Raw genomic sequence first — 20,932 nt, forward strand, 5'->3', positions numbered from 1 at the left:
CTTGGAACAAAAGCAGATTGTTTCCCTCTGTTTTTCTGTTACACAAATGAGTTCCTTTTGAAACAATTTCTTTTTCTGCAAGTTCTGGAAATCGACACCAGGAGTAGTTCTTCCTTTGCTGTGCCTTTTACAATGTGCTGTCTGATAATGCTGGCGCAAAAAGCTGCTTTGGGGTAGCTGCCCAAAAAAGCTGAGACCTCTGCAGAAGCTTCCTCCTCTTGGGGAATCAGTTTTCCCTTCCAGTTTTATGGAAGGCTGAACATGGAGTTTCATTTCTTGCTGTCTTTGCTATAGCTAGTTGGAGTTTGTTTCTGCTCTCTTAATTGTTTTGTTTACATATCTGCATTTTTAATGACCAGCAACCAACAGTATATAGCAAGTCAGTTCTGAATTAGGCTTTTTTGTCTTTGTTTTTGAAACAAACTCTTGCATCTGAAGTCTTCCTCTGCAAAAAGGGAGTTGGAAGTCATTGAAGTTAGGCACAGATGCTGGGTTATTGGATGATGCAGTGCTGCGTAACTAAATCAACTGGTACTGGATCAAGGGAGCAACAGACAAATTGAGTAAGTGGGGATTTCAAGCAACAAAATTAATTATCGACTGGGGAGTGATTTTCCTGGCGATATTTAATAGCTGACAGGTAAAAAAAAAAAAAAAATGGGGGGAGGAGGGGGAAGAGCTTGCTCTGGATGTCTATCTGGCTTGTCCTTGGAAATCATATACTCATTTCTCACAGCCTTCCTGATGTTCGTGCTTCTGGTAGGACGGCATAAGCTTCTCAGTTTCATTTCCTTATTCCTAGGACACCAGCGTGCCGGTGCTGTGGCCATTCACGCAAGCGCTCACGGTTTGTGTGTCACGGCTGGTGAGGTGACCTAATCCCACAAATGCACCTTGTTGCAAACTGCTTATTTGGGCTGGGCAGCTTCAGTCGGAAAATAAAACTGGTATGAATCAGGACTGGAAAAGACTTTTTAACGCTCCCGATAATTTTAATCAAGCTTTTTCGTTTGTGCCTGGTGACCAGGTTCCAAGGAGTTTCTGTGCCTTTGTATAGTCCAAAGCTGTACAAAGACTTGATGCACATGGAGAGGAAAGTCCTTTTCTGCCCATTTCCCCAAGAGCCCCCTGGGAAACGATGGGCTGGGGATGCAGCTGGAAGTCCTTGATGAGCGTGTCAGCCTCCTGCCCAGGGCTCTGCGATGGAAGACCATGCGATGTAAATGCATATATCCAAGCCCGCTGTATTTTCTTGGTCCCAGCAAGAGGGAGGTCGAAGCTCCTGCGGAGGCTGGGTGGCTCCCAGTCCTGCTTTGGACCCGCAGTAGACTTCATTGCATCCTGCTTGGCTTTTCTTTGCAGGACTCGAAAGAAAGGAAGATGTCAGTTCCAGCTGACTAAAACCAGAGGACCTGCTTTTCATTTTACTTGCATCAATAAGAAATCCCCTAGAGGCAGGGCTTTCAGAGGTGGGAGAGAGGTGTTTCTTTAGCTAGAGCTGAAAAAAGTAGAGATGAACTTTGTTAGCAGCTATGCATAAACTCATGCAATTGTTTCAGTTTGTGCTGTGGGTATGTTGACAGCTTGTGTTGCTTATGTTATTCCCCCATAACTAAAAATTCTGTTAATATTATGAGTTCGGGGGCGGGAGAAACACCAAGAAGTGAAAACAGTGCTGTTAAAAATGGATAAAATTATTCTAGTGAAACTTAAGTACAGTTCTGGGTAGAAAAGAGGAAATTAGGGGGGAGATGTTTTGTTTTGGTTTTTCTCAATCAAGAAGAAAATTACTTCCTCTTCTCTTGAGAACAGCTTTGTCTATAATTGCCCCTGCTCGGGGAGGTGTTGCTGCTGCTTTCCTGCTTTAACCTGAGGGAGGTACAGCAACTTATATACTGCAGTATATGTACCAGGTGCTACCAATAAATACTGGCCGTGTGAGGAGCTGACAGATGACATTTGAATCACTCTGCTGTTCTGATGTTGCATGGATTTTATCTGGTAATGTCTTACCAGTAAGCATTCTGGAGCTGGAGGTACTCATACCATGAACTGCAGTTTTCTCCCTTGCCTCGGTAACTGTTGATCTCTTGGGTTTATGGGCTGTTAATCAGAGCTGTAATCAGTCACCTATCTGCAAAGGCCATAGCAGAGCCAGTTTTCATGTTTTTAGTTCCGTCCTCCTCCCCAGCTATCATTGCCAGCTATTGGAGGCTCTTTGTTAAAAGAGCTTCACAGTATTTATTTGAGAACGTCAATGTTGCTGACTTTCTCAGGGTGCAGTCCTCTTCCTCCTTGCAGAGGGGCGTTGCTTGTCATCCTGTGTTTGCACTTACAAAACAGAAGTAAAAAGAATTTTAGGTTAATCTGAACTCGCTGTTTTAAGCTTCTGTGTGTTAAATACTTCAGTAGTAAATAGTACGCTTACACCAGTGTGTCTCTGAGACTAGAATAAGCTTCGTTCACTTTATACACGCTAGGAATGTCCACTATGTCTGCTGCATATTAGTTTTTGCATATTAGTATTTTCTTTGTTAACCCTCACATACAGTCAGTATTCAGATGATTAAACTTGTTTTGTGAGCTGAAGAACTAACTTTCTCCTCTTCTTTCCATTTCAATAGATTGTAGAATGGAATTTCTGGATAAAACAATCAATAGCTACCTTGATGTTTGGCTTGGACCCAGAGGTAAGATTTGTCAAAGATTAAGTACAGAAATAAAACTGATACTAAAGAGCAGCTACATGAGAAACAGCTTCCTTCTAACATCCTGACTTTGACAGGTGACTACTTCCTTTAGTATCTGCAAAGCATCAAAATGTATGATTCTGTAATAAATAAGTCTGCTCAATGCTTCTTGTCTCTTGACTTGAAGAGCTGCTGATTTTTCAGCTATGACAGTCGTAGGTGCTATTCTTCTTACTATCAGTTAAGCTCCTGTTGTTAGCCTTAATGAATGACTTACCTCAGATCTTTGCTGCCTGTTTGTTTTTTTTTTTTTAAATTTACTAAGTTACTTTTAAAAGATATTTTTTACATTTGCATTTGATAAAATAAAAATACTCTTGCCCTCATAACTAGAGCTGCTAAGGAATTTCTCACTGAAAAAAGGCTGTATTTTTTTTAAAAGCATTGCTTCTTCTGAAACCATTCTTTTTAAAGAAACAATGGTTTTGGTAGTTTTTTCACTGGGAAAAGGTCTACAGGTGGAGAACAGCGATCCTGGTCAGTGTGAGGAAGGGAAAGGCAGTGGGACCGGGGCAGGCAGTGGCAGGTGAGGGTTTCCAGCTAGGGTAGGGATGGCCCTGTTCCACCTGGTCCTGGCCAGGGGGGATTAGATGCGTCCCGTACCGAGTGTACGTAGCAGTGCTTCACAGTGGTGTGTGCTTTCTTCCTCTGATCCCTTCAGTATCGTCTTTTCTACTTTGTCCCAGTGAAACTCTGGTGGTGGTGCTGCTTCCTCACAGGGCAAAGTCCACAGGAGTTGGAACAAGCCTCTGATCCTTCAGAGTGTGTTTTCTGTTTGGTTTTAGTAGCTCAGTGCCCTTGCTGTCCCCCTCTTTGTACTAAGCCCATTTAAATTAGTCTGGATGTCCTGATGTAATTTACTGCGTGTGCTGGCATATGGTCTGTCTTAAAAATAATGAACCATAAAGGTGGCAAATTCCTCGGTTTTCTTAACGGGTTCCCAACCTCATTGCTTACATGCAGGATCCTCATATGACTCATTTCAAATTGTCAGGGCTGTGAATGCCAGCAATACTTGGATTGTTCCTTTATGGTTTGGTAAACTTGGTTTCAATCCTTTGGGCTGCCTTCAGTGAGAGGAGTGAGATACCATACTGATGCTGAGTATGGACAACACAGTTGAGGTTCTGAAAGATCGTGCGCTTGTCCCAAGCGCTCCCCTGAAACTGCCCGGTTCTGAGTGGCTTACGTGCTTTTCCTGACAGTGTTGCCAACTGGACTGGTTAATCAGACTGGACTGAGTGCTCTGTGTTCCATTGCTTATACAAGAACTCCAAAATTTAATCCTTTTGAGTAGCACATATGTAAATTTAATTGTCTTAGTATTAATTAGAAGGTAATTATCAGGACCATCTACCAATAACCGCAGAGGTACCTGCTTCACTCTTAGCTTTGGCGCTGTGGGGAAATAAGATGTGTGCTACTGGGACGGGATGGTTTGAGAGAATAAGGGGGAGAGGGTCGTTGAAGCTTTTCTTTATAATTTGAGCGTATCTGTGGTGTTCAAGATGAACAACAATTCTGAATATAATGAGTATTTTAAAATAATAGCAGTAATAATTTAAGAATATTTATGCCTTAGGAAGAGAACTATTTCTGCTTTCTTTAACTGTATAACTAAAATCTTGTTGTTCGCAAAGGTTGGCTGTAATTAGTAATGTGGCCCTTAATAAAAGGGCTTGCTGCTATTCCTTCATCTTTCTGTAGTGTTCTGGCAATAGAAGCATTTTGGGTACAGTTTTTTTTCTGGATGCATTGAATTCTTCCCCTTACAAAATCTAAGTCTTCGCATGTTTTTGTTTGTTTCAGATCCCAGAGTAAAAGGATGGCTTCTTCTGGAGAACTATACACCTACCTTTATCTTCTCAGTCTTGTACTTGCTAATCGTATGGCTAGGACCAAAGTACATGCGGAATAAGCAGCCATTCTCATGCAGGGGTATTCTAGTGGTCTACAACCTTGGACTTACACTGCTTTCTCTGTATATGTTTTATGAGGTAGGAGAAAAGGGGTTGGGTTGGGGTTATTCTGCAGTATCTGCTTTAATTGTATTGGCTTGTGTTGAGAGTGATCTCTGAGGACAGTTCTCCTAAACCTGGGGAAACATCTGCAGAACACGTTGCAACTGTTCTTTAATGTCACTTCTCAGGGAAGAAAACCATACTTGTAATGTTACCCCTAAGGATGGTGTGAAACAAACCTTGCCTGAAACATTGCTGAACTTGGTTAGCAATGTTTCAAATGCACTTGTCTCGCCCAGGGCAAGTGAAGGTCTGACCTTTCAGCATGAAGCTGGCTACTCCCTCAGTAACTCCTCCTTTCCTAGAAGACGTGCTCAATGTGATTGTGCTGGTGGATGGTACAAAGTACTTTGTAGCAAAACTACAGCTTGATTTGGAGTGCAAAACATGTTTTATTTAAGTGTGATTAATCGTGCACACGCTCTTTGCATCCGTTTCTGTAAGCTTGCAGTAGCTTCTTTTGTGTCCTCTTAGTTTTGCTGAAACAATTGCATCAATGTCATTGTGATTCATCTGTTTCTTGGAACTTAAAATCTGAACATACAAATGTATTTCAAACTGAATGAGACTTTCTGTGGAGTTACATTCTTTCCTAACAAAACAAAGATTTAAGCAGTATAAAGTTTTCTGCTTCCCCGAGAGCACTTTTAGCTGCATCTACTCAGGATTATAGGTTTTTTAGTAAAGCGAAAATGAAGAAGTACGGCAGTGTAAATAAGAATGTGGTCAGAAAATTGAGTGTGTGGTTTTAATGTACACAATAATCTGACTTGCTTTTAACCAAAAGTGTTTCTCCTTTCCGTAAGGAGAGATTTCATTTTCAACAGGCAATTATTATTTTGTTGTTGTTGTTTGCTTAGAAGCATATGCACGCTGTAATTCTTCTTTAAGTTTGTAGTTAATTCTATAGTATTTTACAAGGTGAGTTTTTAGATAAGAAATTATTTAAACTTAAAGTAATTTCTGTTGTGTAGTGAATTGTCTAGTCAAAAAATACTGAGCTGAGTTATTAAGAACTTTGATACTTAATTTGGGGGGGGGGGGGGCAGGAAGAGGTTTGGATTGAGTAGGTACTTGGAACAACTTGTATTCTTGATATGTTTGCATTTCTAACTTCTCTGTCAGGTTGTTATAATCCAGAAAAATTAGTGTCTTCATCTGTTTAATTAGTCTGAAAGTAGTGTTGCTGTGGACTTCATGTGCATCATTGCATTATTTTACACAGATTCTATTTATAGTTATATACTAATCTATTATTTTAGCCTCCAGCTATGTTATTGAAGATTTACAAGTTCAGACTTTTCTTCAGTTGTACTAAGTGCGGGCAGATCAGGACAACCAATCTTTTTCCCTTAAATACTTGGAGTAATCCTCATAGTTTCCAAATGAAATTCACTGTAACATTCTGCTATGTTCCAAAACCTGATGATAAATTTAAAAAATAGAAAATATCCGAACTGTTGATCTTATGAATGTCTTTTTCTTGTCAATAATTAACTGGTTACCCAGAAAGGACTATTTATTGTATGCCGAAAAAGTCCTCGTACTTACAAAAGCTGTTCACCTGGTTACATTGTGAAGGAATGAGACAACTAAAACACAGCAAATATTAAGGCTTCTCCTTCCTATATAGCAAAATGCTTTACAGGAAAGTGAATATTGCTCTTAATTTAACATTATCTATGTGGAAGTGTTCATTGGTACTGTTGTAAATATATCTTCTCTTTATAAATGGGAATATAGAAAGCCACAGTTTTATAAAGACTCTTAAACTCCTAATAATTGCAACTAAATGTGTTTGACAGCACTTACATGCTAGATGTGAGGGCAGGCAACGTTCTGTGACGAGTGACTGATCCCACAAAAATGCTGCCAAGTAAAGAGCTGTGCTGACATAACACCGTGCTGCTTGATGCTTGCAGGGAGAGAGCCGAAGGGCTAGGTGATAGGGAAAAAAATCAGCCTCCTGCACCTCCAGGTATGTTCTCTGGCTGTAGTGCCTCCTCAATTACCTGTGTCAGTGCAAAGCAGGCGATACCCTCGCTCGGATCACAACAGTCATGGAAATTTGGCTTTGAAGGATTAGCCACACGTCAGTTGCGGTTTATAATACGTGTACTCAACTTTTAAGATGATGAAGAGCAGCACCGAAAAAAAGAGAAGTAACTCCCTGTTCTCTTCCTTGTTGTCACTTTGAATTTCAGCTGCATAAAACTTTTTTCAGTGCTAGTTTGAGAAGTCATAAAACATCACCACTTATGAACTTGTTTAGTAGCCTGTCTGAAAATAAGCTGCTTTAATAGCTTGTGTACAACACATCTGAAACCCTGCGTTGGAGTTTTTCCCAGTTACAGCTGTGGTCGCTCAGGTCGTGATTCATAGCATCACAGCTCAGTTTATGTGACCAAAACAAGATGTTCAAGTGAGGCATCCTCCCAGTTAGGATGAAAAAGGTGACCTACTTGGTTTTCTGACCTTACATCTGAATGTCTGTATGCAGTAACGTGGGGGGGAAAATTTTGCACTGTAGGATTTGTATAATTCTAGCTATTGTGTACTTGCACCGCTTGGTCTACTGATGTAATATAATATAACCTCATTTTAAAATCACTAGAAATCTTACACCTCTTATTTGGAATTCCAAAGATAGTAGTTTCTGTGGGTACTTGCTATAAATTATTTATTTGGGCATATAATGAGCGGGCTGGGTTCTGGTGTTAGCAGAACAGAGTAGTGGCCTGTGCTTGTCCCAGACAATACAAAAGGCAAGGCAGACCCCGGGGGGTGGGAGAGGTTTCTCCGGGCTGACCTGTCACTCCCATACTTCAGGAAGAGGGGACGCTCATTAGGGGCAAACAGCAAAGTTTTATTCTGTGTAAAGCTACGGTGCTTAGACTTTGAGGGGAAATAGCACTCCTGTCTCGGGCAGGAGCAGCCAGGGGTGGCCTCCTGCATGGTGGGCAGGGTGTGTAGCAGGGTGGCTGGCGGAGGGGTTACGGGATGCGGGTCAGTTGCCTGCTGGCTGCCGCAGCTGTATCTGAAAGCTGTGGGGGTAGTTAGAGCGGCAGGGGCGGCACTGCTTCCACCCCTGTCACTGCTCTGCATGGGACCAGCGGTCATGCGATGCTGTGGGTAGGGACCGTGCCTCTGCTCAGCTCTCGGCTGGGTGATCTGGACAAGCAGGGAGAGCGCAGGGCACCCAGCTGCACGGCATGCAGACCTGTTGTATTTTGGGGATGTTTGTTAGCAAAACTAGCCAAGTGGTCTGGACCACCCGGACTTAGATTTGAGAAAATTGGTCAGTGGTGAAGGCTCACTTCAACTGATCTCTTCACTGTCTTTTTTTCTTCGCTGAAAAACTAATTCCCTACTGAATCTGCTTGAGAGAAGTCTCAGATTTTCCTGATGAGGGAGGCGTTGTATGTGCTGTAGGAAAAGCATTCTAAGAGCTGCACCTTGTTTCAGGAAGGAGGGGACCTGGTGAAGAGGTGCCGTGGCACCTGAGCTGCGGGTGGTGACTTGCTGCCAGGCGGCTCTTTCCTCTCCCCTTTCTTTCTTTACAGGTCCCAAAGCCTTACCTCTGTCCTGAGGTGGTGGTGTTCATGTAAAGATAAAATTTTGTGTCTCTGCAGGCATTTGCTTTCTTTGATCAGAGGTGTGAACGTCTGTTTCTTTTCACTCTAATCTATCTCTGTTCTGAAGCTCGTAAACCCATCCTGCCTTGGCAGAGTGCTGCAGTGCTGGGACCCTTATCTGCCCTTTCCCAGCCAGTCTCAGACTTTGGTTCTATAAAAAAAATATCCTACAAAATCCTCCCCTATAACACCTCTCCTACAGCCCAGTCAGACTGGTGTTTGTGTGCCGGTTTATTTTGGTAGCAGAGTTGATAAAACCACATGCCACAGCATTTTAAAGAATTCAGCAACAGCATTACAAAACGAAAGCAATACCAAAAAAATGTCAGTGCAGGGGAAGGAGGTATGAGTTGCTTGAGCACAAGAGCAACTACAAGCTGCAGGGTTTTCTCCAGAGCTGAGAGACTTAACGCTGACTTTAAGTGCTATTTTAACTGGCTTGTGAAAGACCTGTCTCTCTTTGGGTCGCTTAAAAATCACATACTCTGGTGAAAATTATTATAGTCAGCCTTTTCTGGACAAGTTAATTTCTCGGGAGAAGATACGTCTGTGGTTGTGCATCGGCAATGCCATTAGCAAGCCTGGGCTCCTGCCAAGCTGAAGATGAAGGACTTCGTAGGGACAGCGAGCAGGGAAGGGTTGTCTCAAGCCTGGGGTGGCTGAGGAGCCACCAGCCTGTTGCTGGGCAAGTTGAGACCTGCTGTACGGTAGCTTTAAGGAGGGATTAGAAACTCTGGCCACCTTGGAAGCAGACCACAGCAAGCATGAGCCATGACTTAAACACGCTAGCTGGCAATTGAAGACGCCTCTGTTTATTGCTTTCTAGGTGGCACACAAGCAGCTCCCTGGTGCTGTGCACCCAGCCCTGTGCGTAACAGAGCCATTTGGGAACCGTTCGTGGTCAGGTCTCAGGGTGGCCCATTGGTTTTGTGTTCTGAAGCCTTCCAGCGTGTGCTGAAAGTATTGAGGGTGCAAGAAATAGTGGTGTCAGGCAGAGGAGCAGCTGGCTAACTCAGGAGGATTATCCGTCTTGTATGTTGCACCCAGCAAGGTTTATGGGCAGCAGTAGCACCTGTCACTATTTAGTTCCTTCTGGAAAGGGAGTGATTAAATTCTTTTTGTAACTATGCTAATTATTTATATGATAAAAGATGTTACCGTTTCCTACCAGTGTTGCTTTGCTTCTATCATTTAAACAAGCACCTGTGGCTGTGAGAGTACTACAGCTCCCAGCATATTATTATATGCTCTTCTGGAAACAAGGGAATACTGGGATTTAGCTGAAGCTCCAATGGCCACACTGATGCCTTTGTCCTTCAGAGAGGTGGGATCCATCCAGGCACCTGTGGTTGTGTTACGCTTTAGGTAGCGAACCTGTATCAAGTGCAAGGAAAATTCTTGGGGTTTCACTATGCTAGCCTTTACTTGGGAGAAGTTTATGGACCACAGCATTAGTGATGGATGCTATTTGGATTAATTACAATATAAACATTGTGATTTTCTCTCTATTCCTAACAGTTCCTTGAACTATGAGAACTGTATGAAAACATCTGTAAGCTCTTAACAACGTGATCACAGCACAATGTGGTCTTCTGTCTGAGGGACTGGCGGGCACTTGCAGAGCCACGCAGACGTTCCCTCAGTGCCCTAAGAGCGGTTTGGTGCAAGGCTTGCTCCGGGATGTAGCTGGTCCTTTAGCAGGGCACCACCTTTAAACTGCTGTGCTTTGCACAGCCATGCCTGCCTTATGGCTAGGAGGGTGCTCCTCCAGCGGTGTTCCCTTTGCTGCTTGGATAGAGAAAGTGCTTGAGTCTGCCACTGATGTGCACAGCTGCCTGGCTCTCACTGTGGCGGTGTGGTATTGATTTAGATCTAATACATGAGATAATTCCAGGTCTATATGTTATGGTATAACTGAATGTCTTTTTTTTGTCTTTTTTTTTTTTCCCTCTCCCTTAAATAGTGGGAATAATTCTATCTCAGAGGGTCAAAAATAATCACCTAGGCTTACTGGGTATTTTAAAAGCTAATTTAGGGGGGAAATGAGGCGTGAAAGAAATAACATTAGGAAAAGGTAGATCATTTAAGTGATAATCTTTATTGTACCTTTTAAAATTAGCTTCTCATTCACAGGTCTGAGCAGCATTGAATCGTACCAGTTATGTAGTTCCTTAATCAAATGATTATTTTAAATGGCTTATGGTACAGAGTTTTCCACTGTGGCTCTGCAAAGCTTTTTTTTTTTTTTTTTTTTTTTTTAAATTCTGCACAAGCATAGATAAGACCAAAAATGGGCAACTTGCTTGCACAGCATATCTGTCTCTGCCTTTAAAATGCTTTTGGGATCTCTAACAATTCTCTTTCTCACTTGGGATTTGTCTAAATTTGTTACTTCTCTCCTCATGCTATTCCCAAGAGGAAAAACTTTATAAACAACATCCAGTGATCCCTTCTGCTTTGATGTTAAAAGGGGGGCTTGGTCCCTCCATCTCCCACCTGTGAAAGGGTGGAATGTGGATGTCCAGCTTTGCCTCTTGCTTCTCTGGAGGTTTCAGCCAGCCTCTTGGCAGCAGGCTCTGTGTCATCCTTTCATGACTAATAGCTGGTTGTTACTCTTAAAAGTAATTCTGTCATGTTTGAGGTGTTACGTGTTACACCAGGAAGTCAGGCCGGCAAGGGTGTATCCTGTGGGGTCACTTGTACTGGGAGCGATGTAATGTTCTTGGGGGGAGTGAGGTATTTAAAAAGATCTTGAAGAATCGCAATACGGTAAAACATCAGTTGTTAGCTGTTAAGGATAGCAAAGCTGAAGATTTGTTCTGCTACATGGTTGAAAAAATTGTAGTCAGATCTCTGTGTATGAAACTTTTTAAAAATACAACTTTTTCTTTCCAAAAATAATCAGAAGAAAAATATTTTCACTTTACTTTGGTCATTCACTTTCTGCAATAAGACCATCAGCCAAGAAGGAAAGATCTTGAGAGTCTGCATGCAGTAGGACGCTGCAAACCACATATGCTACGTGGGATAAATTGGGGATAATGCTACCTCCGATTTTTATTCAGGTGTACCCCAACAGAAATAATTTAATTCACCCTCCACTGTGGTTCTGTTACTGCTTTGTGCTTGAATTCAACCCGATGCCACACGCGAGTGCCCACGAATCCTTCGTTCCCTCGACGCCACGTGTCTCGGCAGAGCCGCTGTGGAGGTTTGTGTGTGCTGCGGGGCGCAGCCTTCCGCCCAGATAACACTTTATTTTTTTGATCTTCTCAGCTGGTGACAGGAGTATGGGAAGGAGGATACAATTTCTTCTGTCAGGATACACACAGTGGAGGAGCAGCTGATATGAAGGTAACGTAATCAGGACTTCTAGCTAACAACGTTTCAAATTGTCCACTTGTGTGTAAGTGGAGAGCAGAACAGTATTGATTATGCAGATTTTGTCCAAACTATATGCTTTTTTCCCCCCTTTTACAATACAATGGCAACACATTGTCAAACATAGTAGTTAATCTACAACATATTCATGGTTGGTATTTTATTGAGCAATTATCTGTAAATTTTCAAGTGTTTTCAGGTCAAAAACCAAGGACTTGGTCTTCAGACTATATCCAACCACTGTGTGCTATGAGTCCCCTTATCTTCCTGAGATGTGGTGATGATTTCTTCTGGTCAGTCTTCAGACCTCTCCTTTACAGAGGGCACTGCAAGACCAACTCTGGTTAAATATTTTTTTATTTCTCCCAGGACGCACCAAGTGCACAGCAGTAGCCTTGTAAAAGTGTTTGTCATCCTGTTTTCAGCTGTAGCTATGGGTTTGTGCCTAGATCTCCTATAGAAAAACCTAAGGTGGAAGCATTACAGATGATTTCAGCAGGGTCTTCAAGCAGTGCAGGACAGAATCTGGATTTAAAATATTGAGACAGCTAAAGGGTTGAAAGCCCCCACAACATGCAATGCTTCTAAAACTTGTTTCCTCCTTTCTAGATCATACGTGTCCTCTGGTGGTACTATTTCTCCAAACTCATCGAGTTCATGGATACCTTCTTTTTCATTTTGCGGAAAAATAATCATCAGATCACTGTTCTGCATGTCTACCACCATGCAACAATGCTGAACATTTGGTGGTTTGTGATGAACTGGGTGCCTTGTGGTCACTGTAAGTACTGGGTTATGGTGGGGAAGACGTGCAACAGGGGCCTTGGTTTGATCTTCTTTTGGTCAAACCAGACATCTCTGGTACCTTCAGCTTCAGGATTTGTTCTGTCCCGTATTAAGCTGCTTTGCTGAATTGCAACTGTTGTAGATAGTTGCAGGAATTAAGCTGCTGACAAAGCTTCTAGAAAAGGTGTGCCTATGTAATTTGAAGAATTCATTCATGTGGCAATTGACGTTTATCAGCTGTAGTAGTCCAGGTCTGATACCCGTCAGCTTTGCTTTCTCTTTTTTGCAATGGTTGCAGACCCTCTAATGAAACAATAAACTTTTCAGTCAGGACCAGAAGCTTCTTTCAACTGCAAGATGGTTAATAGTGACTCTTGTCCGTGTATCTGTCAAGTTCACTTGAGCTGTTACTTTCTCAGTTTAATCTCATTATACCACTAGCCATAACAAATGATTTCAATTAAAATCTTGTCCCTGAGCGCTAATGAACTTGACCGAAGGCATCTGAAGTGGAAGATTTCCATGCCCCTCCTGTCTAAATCCTGCTAATCTCTGCTAATCTTGCTTTGATATTTAATTTCATTGCTTTTAGCTGACATCTAGTTTCCTAACTGCATTGGTGTGGCTTAGTTGTGGTTCAGATGTGCAGCTTGTAGATACTGGCTTTGTTGAACGCGCATCCAAGAGAAACCTTTCAAAATCCAGCGGATGTGAACTACTGGCAGTGCAGGCCAAGAGGCTGGGTTGCTCAGCATCTGCTTTCTGAGCCAAATAACATAGAAACTCGTATTTGTTTTCTGTTGTCAGCACAACGGTGAGTAGTGCTGAACTTATAAAGAGTGTGCATCTGGAACCACGTTCTCCAGGGAAGTCAGTCCCTGTTTATACAGTGGTCAAAAGTGGCGATATGTAAGATCTGTCTTGTGTTTGTGTGGTCCTGAAAATACTTTTGTGCTATTTCTAGTTATGTGTTTTTCTTCTTCCTTTCCAAGCTTTATGTTCTGCTTGGTCATCACAGTGCTATGCAGTTTGTTGTTAAACTAGAAGTTTCTTTAGTGACTAAAGGTGCTGTAAACAGGGACAAATAAAATGGCTAACTTGCAGTTTCTGAAGATACCTGTTGCTTTTGGTTATAAATGAGAAAATAGGCTTGTGCCTGAAAGGAAGTGCAATAAGCCTAAAATTAGATGGGTGAAGCTATGGATCGTTGGGCATGTTTACATGCCTTCTCTTTATCAGCTTCTTCAGTTCCCTTGAGAAGCCGCAATGTAGATGTAAAAAAGAATAAATCAAGGAATCAAAACCAGAAGGCTGGAATAAAGCATGCAGCTGCAAAGCAGCTCAGCCACTCCGTTGGGTGAACAGAAGAGCAGGAGAAAAGTTGGGGGAGGGAGTAAATCTCTTGCCTTTCTTCTAAGAGAAATTTTATTTTAAACGGTAACATTTTAAACAGTAACATTTTGAACTTGTTATTTTTGTAGATTGTAGACAGCGTGTTCCTGGTAATACAGTGTACTTGCTTTTTCCTTTGCCCCTTTTTTTAGCTTACTTTGGTGCCACACTGAACAGCTTTATCCATGTCCTCATGTACTCCTACTACGGGTTGTCTGCTGTGCCAGCAATGCGTCCTTATCTGTGGTGGAAGAAGTACATCACGCAAGGGCAGCTGGTGAGTGATGAGCTCTCCACTGTTTCAGCAGGCTCTTGTATTTGTGATGAGGTCCTCTTGTTTACCAAGTTACAAAATTTTGGCAGGGTGTAGAAGAAAGGAGAATGAAGGCTAGTACCTTCTACATTTTTAAGTGCCTAAATCACCCTAGAAATCTAGCTTCTGCACCTCTGCTCTGTTTTCAGAACAATGGGGACCTGAGGTCTGATGGTGTACATGAATCGGTGCCAAGATCAGTGGGATCTTTCTCCGCTTTGCCATGTTGGGTGACTAGATGTATTTGGGAGTTGCAGCGCTGGGTTTTCTGGGACTTGCTATCCAGGGAGAAGGAAGAAGCTTTTCTTCCAACCCACTCGACCTAGGATACTCTTCTCTCTGCTTGGTTGCTCAGCCTGATGTTGAGATGACGGACCAGAAGCAGAGTGCAACGCAGTCCACAGCTAACAAGGCCCGTCATTCTAGTCCTGCGGGACAATGGCTTTTCTGTCTCACTTTTGCATGCAGTTGTAAATGGCTTATTAAAAACTGTTCAATATTTCTAGTCTCCTCCTGCACTTTAAATGGGCAGATTTTTTTCTCTTGTAATTCTGTGTTGGACTCCTTGTATCCATTTGTATTGTTTCCTGTGTGTACAGTGATGAAGCCCAGAGTACACACTGGAGATGAAAGGGGCAACAAAATTAAGCAAAATGGCCCATGCTGTAGTGATACTGCATGAGAGCCAGGCTTCAATATGTATAATACGTCAGAAACCATAAGGAAATGTGCATGGGTGTTCTGGTGTTCTGTCTTCCCCATTTTGTAGGTGGGGAAACTGAAGCCTAGAGACGAACTTTTTTTGGTTATCTTCCCGCCCCTACCCCTCCAGTACTCCCTCGGAACTGTGAACAGTTTCACAACACGCTAATAACATTGGCTGCCAGCAATCCAGTGTTGATTCTCAAAATCTTCTTGTTTTAGCACCCTTCCTTACTGAGGAATGTCTAAGTACTGTGGCGGTGGGGATCATTGTTTTGGGGGGAGGTTTGTTGTGGGGTTTTTTTGTTGGGTTTTGTTTTGTGTTTTGGGGGGGGTTCTACTTCCAGATTCTATTCTTCATCCTGGTTGTTTGAGTGCTGCAGAGTGCAAGTGTCTCAGTGCTTCGGTTGCTCCCCCGGCTATCTAATAGCTGCTTTCACTTCCCTGCCTGCTCTGCATGCATAGCTGTAAGGGCAGCTAAATAACAGCAGAACACAGCAGTCTTTCCCTTTTTAAATAAACATTCCCTAATCTGGTAGCCTTCATGTAAGGATGAATTTTGCCTAAGGCCCTCTGCAGCACTTAAACCCAAACTCTGTTTTTCCAAAAGAGGTAATTGAAAGTAATTAAACCCTGGTCCTCTTCCCTGCCTTCCCAGCTTCCCTACAGCCTTTACCCCTAAAGTTCTTCCACTGGAGCCATATGTCAGGCAGTCCCTGTCAGAGGCAGAGGATTGCAGGGTCTCTGTGTAGACCCAGTGACCTTTTGCAGCTGGAGCAGTGAGATGCATACCTGCTCTGATAGGATGGTGGAGTCAAACCCCAGTGAGCTCTCACTAGGAAGATGGTGGTCTTTGTTCCTTTTATATTTATAAATCAGTTCTACGTAAGTTATTCTAATGCTCTAAAATAGAACAATATCAATCAAATAAACCCATTTAAACAACAGACTCCCACAACCTGAATGTCTACTAACTCAGGTTTACACTGTTAGAAGAGAGGGTAAACTTGTCAAAAGACACAGTATGGCATGTTTTTGACTTGTTTTGGAAATAACGAATGGCACTTTCGTCAATAATGGGGGTTTTACTGCCTGTATTAATGTGCTACTTCTCTCTCTCTGTTTTGGGTTTTTTTCTCTCCCCAGATTCAGTTTGTCCTGACAATCTTCCAGACCAGCTGTGGTGTTGTTTGGCCATGTGCATTTCCTCAGGGTTGGCTGTATTTCCAGATTTCTTATATGATTTCTTTGATTATCCTCTTCACAAATTTCTATATTCAGGTAAAAATAATATTCGTTGACTCTTTGTAGCATTCTGCTGGCTGTATCTCATTGGAAAGCTGTTTGCAGAAAGATACACTTGAAATATCCTTTTGCTGTCTTCCAGTAACATGCATGTGTTCCTAAAGTACTTTACTTGTTGGTCTGCCCTCCGGTTTCCTATCCTCTGATGTTTTGTATCTGTAATTCAGAATGATTAGTAGTTTCAGTGAGCAGAGCGGCACAAAACGGCATTTTACTAAAGCAATTTTAACAGCAGATGAGAGAGAGGAAGAGCTTTTAATAAGAAACAGCTTTCCAGTCTGAAATAAAACGGCAGCCTGTGAACCTGTGAAGCACTCAAAGGAATTTTTCGTTGGTGCTCTCACAAGGGGAAATGCTTGGTTTATATCCAGGGAAACTTCCCAAACTCCCAACATACAGAAATCTGGGTTTGACTTACCTTCACAGGCGTTTGTTTGTATTTTCATATGGAAAATTAGCACTTTGAGTTGTGTTTTTACAAAATTCATTTTGTCTCTGAGTGCAGCCAGACTTGGTGTGTGTTGTTCTGAGTAGTTCGTAGTTGGGCTCTGTGCAAAGATGTACCCATCCTCAGAAAACCAAACCAACACGGCCTACTGCCCCCAAACAAGCAAACTGTGTTCTGTTTTAAACGTCTCTTGAAAGATTTGAGGATTTCAGGTCTGGTAAGATCGATTCATGGGAGGAAACAGGCTTCCCTATCTGAACTGCCAGTACTACTTAAAATCAGTCCTGTGGTTCATACCACCTGCTGCATAGGAACGTGCTAATTAAATATGGTAGTATATTCCAAATATTACTTGACTTTTTTCATCAGTTTTACTCATATTTTATATTTTAACCATCTCGCTTCCTTTCACACAGTATTTCGGGAAACATGCTCTTGTCAGGCTACTGAGCCCCTTTGTCAGAGACTAATTCATGTATATTTTTTCACTTCCGTAAATATTTTTTTTTGGTGTATTGAGACTCGCTGCTCCTGTTAGGTTTTGCTTACCATGTTGGCCAGTGCAAGTTCCTTTCACGTTTCTGTCTCTGAACTTCCCTCAGTGTTCCCGTTTACCCACTTCTTGTTCTGGCTTTGTTTGAGGTACTGTCACCCGCAGTGCATCAAACCTCCTTCCTCGTCATTTTGAATATAGTCTTATGCCATAGTCTGCTCATAGAAGCACTTTCCTTGTTTCTAATTAACATAACACTACTGATGCTACCATCCTACTACCAAGCCTTTTTCTTTTCCAGTGAACTAACCCTCTTGCTGTGATGAATGGCAGGCATAGTATAGCCTCATACTCAAAAAACGGTTGAGCTTGTTAGACTCTGCCACCGGCACAAGGTCCTTAAAAACGGTGGATGAGAGTTTGCTTTTGTGTTTCTAGAGTTACTGTGAGGAAATGGTTATTTATTTAAGCAAAACCATGTGTCTTTTCGTATATTCTAGACTTACAACAAGAAGGCATCCTCGAGGAGGAAAGAGTATCAGAACGGCTCTACGGCCACTGTGAACGGGTACACAAACAGCTCTTCTTCCCTTGAGAACAATGTGAAACAAAGGAAACAAAGGAAGGATTGAAGACCAAACTGAAAAAACATTTTGATAACCCCAACAACAAAATCATCTGATTGTAAGCACAATAAGAGTTGTGCACTAATACTCTAACGGCTACTGTAACTATTCCTGCCTAGAATAGTGTGATTTATGTAGGACTTAACCAGTGCAAACACCCTAGAAACTGTATACAGAACATAAAAGTAGGTTAAAGTTTAAAAATAATTCTGGGCTGTCACTGACCCCGCTATAGACTGTGGAAGGGAGTATTATCATAGTATCCGACACTGCTGTTGCCTTACTAGTCAATATGATAGGTGCTGAATTATGATTCACAATTTGAAAACACTGTAATCTAAACCTCCATTTTTTTTACTGTAGGTCATGCATGTGATTGTAGAGGTAATTTGTACAATGCTGGTTTCAGTCGATAAACACACATGCCTTAAATTAAAAAGCAGGGCCCAAAGCTTATTACTGGTTTAAAAATTAGGGTATGTTTCAACTTTTCAGTTGACTGACTTTTTATTAAAAAGTCATGTAGAAGAATCCATTGATCATTTTGCTGTTCTGTATGTGATACATAATGTTACGTATCTCTTACGTGATACAGTGAAATTGGAAATGGCGCATTTAGTTTTGTATATTTGGCTTTAACTGACTAAACAGTCACAAACCAGATGGAAAACTTATTTTACCTTTTTAATAGATCTTATTTTTTTATTTGAAGTATGTCACTAATGTAAAACTAATTGGCGCTTACACAGTCCATTAAGATTTAAATATTGTCTCTAAGGTTTAGAGTATATACAGGGTGGACCCATCTTTTTTCTCTCTTTTTCTTTTTTTCTTATTTCTGAGAATTCGTAAATGCTAAATGATGAGAGTGGTTTTTAATATGGAAACTGGCAGAATTTCAAGTGTTATTACCATAGCCATATCCACATTTGAGGAGCTACTGTTTAAGTCTGTGACATATCCAAAAGTGTATTTAAAAACAAAGACAGAAAGATGCTTTTTCTGATGGAATTATCTGTATTTAAGTTGGTATCTGAACTGTTCTTCATGTAGCATATGTTCACATTTAAAATGTGCCTAACAAATGTGGTTTTTTCCCAAACAAGCGAAATTGAACAGTCAAAATCATACCTAATGTTTTTTAAATGTTACTGAAATGTGCTGGAAATGTCTGTTTCTGTAATGTGAGTTGTGTATATCACCAGTAATGTTTTGGCTTGTTATCTGACAATTTTGTTTGAGTCCTTGTTAAAGTTACTCCTTGTTGTAAAATCTCGCCTTGCACATATGAGGAGTCAGTTGCAAAGCCAGTATCTATTGCTGGTATTCTGGTATCTGCCGTGGTGAGGTATGACTTATGAATATTTTATTCATTAAGCTCTAAAAATTTGAATTGTGCAAGACATTCTGCTGGTCATTGCTCAAGTTTAACTATTTGTTTTTTGATATTTATATAAATGCCAGTTTAAACATGTTTGGTTTGGTTGGGTTTTTTTAATTAAATCTTTTTTAAAAAATTTGCACATCTTTTAGAGAATTAGTAAGTTCTACTAGCCTTGTGGGTTTTCATTCCTTGATTTGAAGGAGACAGTGTCTGTTATGTTTACATTATCAAAGCTTGTGCGTGTGTCTTCATTTCTAGGTACTGGTTTGCAGAGTCTTTACATAGCTCAGTACAGCAGCTATAATGTTCAAAATAGGCTGTCTAAATGTGCTAGAATTAAACACTTGGCTCATCTGAATATACCTACATTGTTAATGTTTGACATGGTTTAATCATTAAAACACTTTTGATGATCTCTGCCTGAATTCTGGTGGGTTTGTACAGTTCCCCATCCTGTGTCAGACCAAGGAGGAGCTGTCGTGATGGAAGGACAGCTGCGGGTACTCAGAGAAATGTAGTGTACCAGAGATTTGGTAACACATTCCTTACAGAAACCTTTGGCTGTTACTAAATGCTCTTCCCTTGCCTGGTTGTTGAAATACTTGTCAGTGTGAAGGATTAAACCTACTGGGATTACTGACTCACTGAATGCAGAGCAGCCCCAAAGGCTCTGAGATGATGAGTGCCAGGAGCAAAGCTTAATGTGGCTGAGGGGGACTTAGTGCCTCAGATATCCCGTCTATAAAATGGGAATAATACCTCTTTCCAGAACGGGAACATTTTTGCAATTTTCTTACAGCTCTCCTTGCCCTTAAGTGATGATTTCTGAGCTCTCTCTGATTCGAGTGTTTAATCAGCGTGTTGCAACAAGCCCAGATAGCCTGGTGACAGACTTAGTTAAAACAGAACTGCTTATGTAGCTGTCTGTCTTCTTACTTGCAGGCTCTTAAAACGAGAAACCTAGACCAGGGAAATGGGTTATGCACTTTGTGTGAAAGGCTCAGAGGTCTCATGCTATGCTGGTCTCTGGGAGGGGGCTCCAAATGCCCGAGATGGTTGCTACAACAGTTTGCTCTCCTGCACATGCATGTTCACCTTCAAAACTGAGTGGTTTTCTGAGCAGGGCTCAGTAAGGTGCAGTTTAAGCTACATCTACAGTGAATACCTAGAAGGCAGAAGCCACAGCACCAACATGTCCTTCCCAAGTGGGCCAGCAGAGATTGCATTGCTGCACTCCAGATCTAGCCTTCAAGGTCAGTGGCGCACAGTGACAAGGTGTGATGGCTTTATCATCGTTTGTCACCACGTAGGTCCAGTGACTTTGTCCAAAACTGGCAGGAGCTGCAGTCTTGGGAAGACATACAACATCAGTAGTGTTCACGCCTGCAGGTAGAAGACTGTGGCTCCTGGGTACTCTTCTACAGTCTCAGCAGCAACTGAAAAGTGTCTGGGAGCTGTAGAGGTTAGATCAGGCATCACTTTACCTTAACTGATGGACCGAGGCAGGATCCTTGGCTCTGCCTGCCTGAGTTGGCTTCCAGTGTGTTACCTGAACTGGGGCAAGTAACAGCCTTTGGATTGCCTCAATTCCCTGATCGCCTGCGGGTTTTCTAACAGAATTGTGATTGGTGCTTGGGATTGTAAGAGTCCTCCAAAAGGTCTTTTTGAGTTGTAAAGGCTGGCGAGATGAAAAAAG

At 41.8% G+C, this 20,932-nt stretch overlaps 1 protein-coding gene across 5 annotated transcripts in view; it reads left to right on the top strand.

Moving 5' to 3' along the window:
* Positions 1-19,649, top strand: part of ELOVL5 (ELOVL fatty acid elongase 5) — a 38,734-nt gene extending 19,085 nt beyond the window's left edge. For 2 of the 5 annotated variants that reach the window (XM_080388697.1, XM_080388696.1), the window contains exons 2-8: positions 2,625-2,690; positions 4,560-4,747; positions 11,683-11,760; positions 12,397-12,568; positions 14,118-14,242; positions 16,127-16,261; positions 17,727-19,649. In XM_080388697.1, the coding sequence (XP_080244823.1) occupies positions 2,633-2,690; positions 4,560-4,747; positions 11,683-11,760; positions 12,397-12,568; positions 14,118-14,242; positions 16,127-16,261; positions 17,727-17,858 (888 nt within the window). In that variant the 5' untranslated portion in view covers positions 2,625-2,632 and the 3' untranslated portion in view covers positions 17,859-19,649. Of the gene's footprint in view, positions 1-670; positions 948-1,005; positions 2,037-2,624; positions 2,691-4,559; positions 4,748-11,682; positions 11,761-12,396; positions 12,569-14,117; positions 14,243-16,126; positions 16,262-17,726 lie in introns of those variants that run through there. The other 3 variants (XM_080388698.1, XM_080388699.1, XM_080388700.1) reach the window with 3 other exon arrangements.
* The last annotated feature ends 1,283 nt before the right edge of the window (positions 19,650-20,932 follow it).

This window comes from Falco punctatus (genome assembly GCF_963210335.1).
Source record: "Falco punctatus genome assembly, chromosome: 5".
Lineage (NCBI taxonomy): Eukaryota > Metazoa > Chordata > Aves > Falconiformes > Falconidae > Falco > Falco punctatus.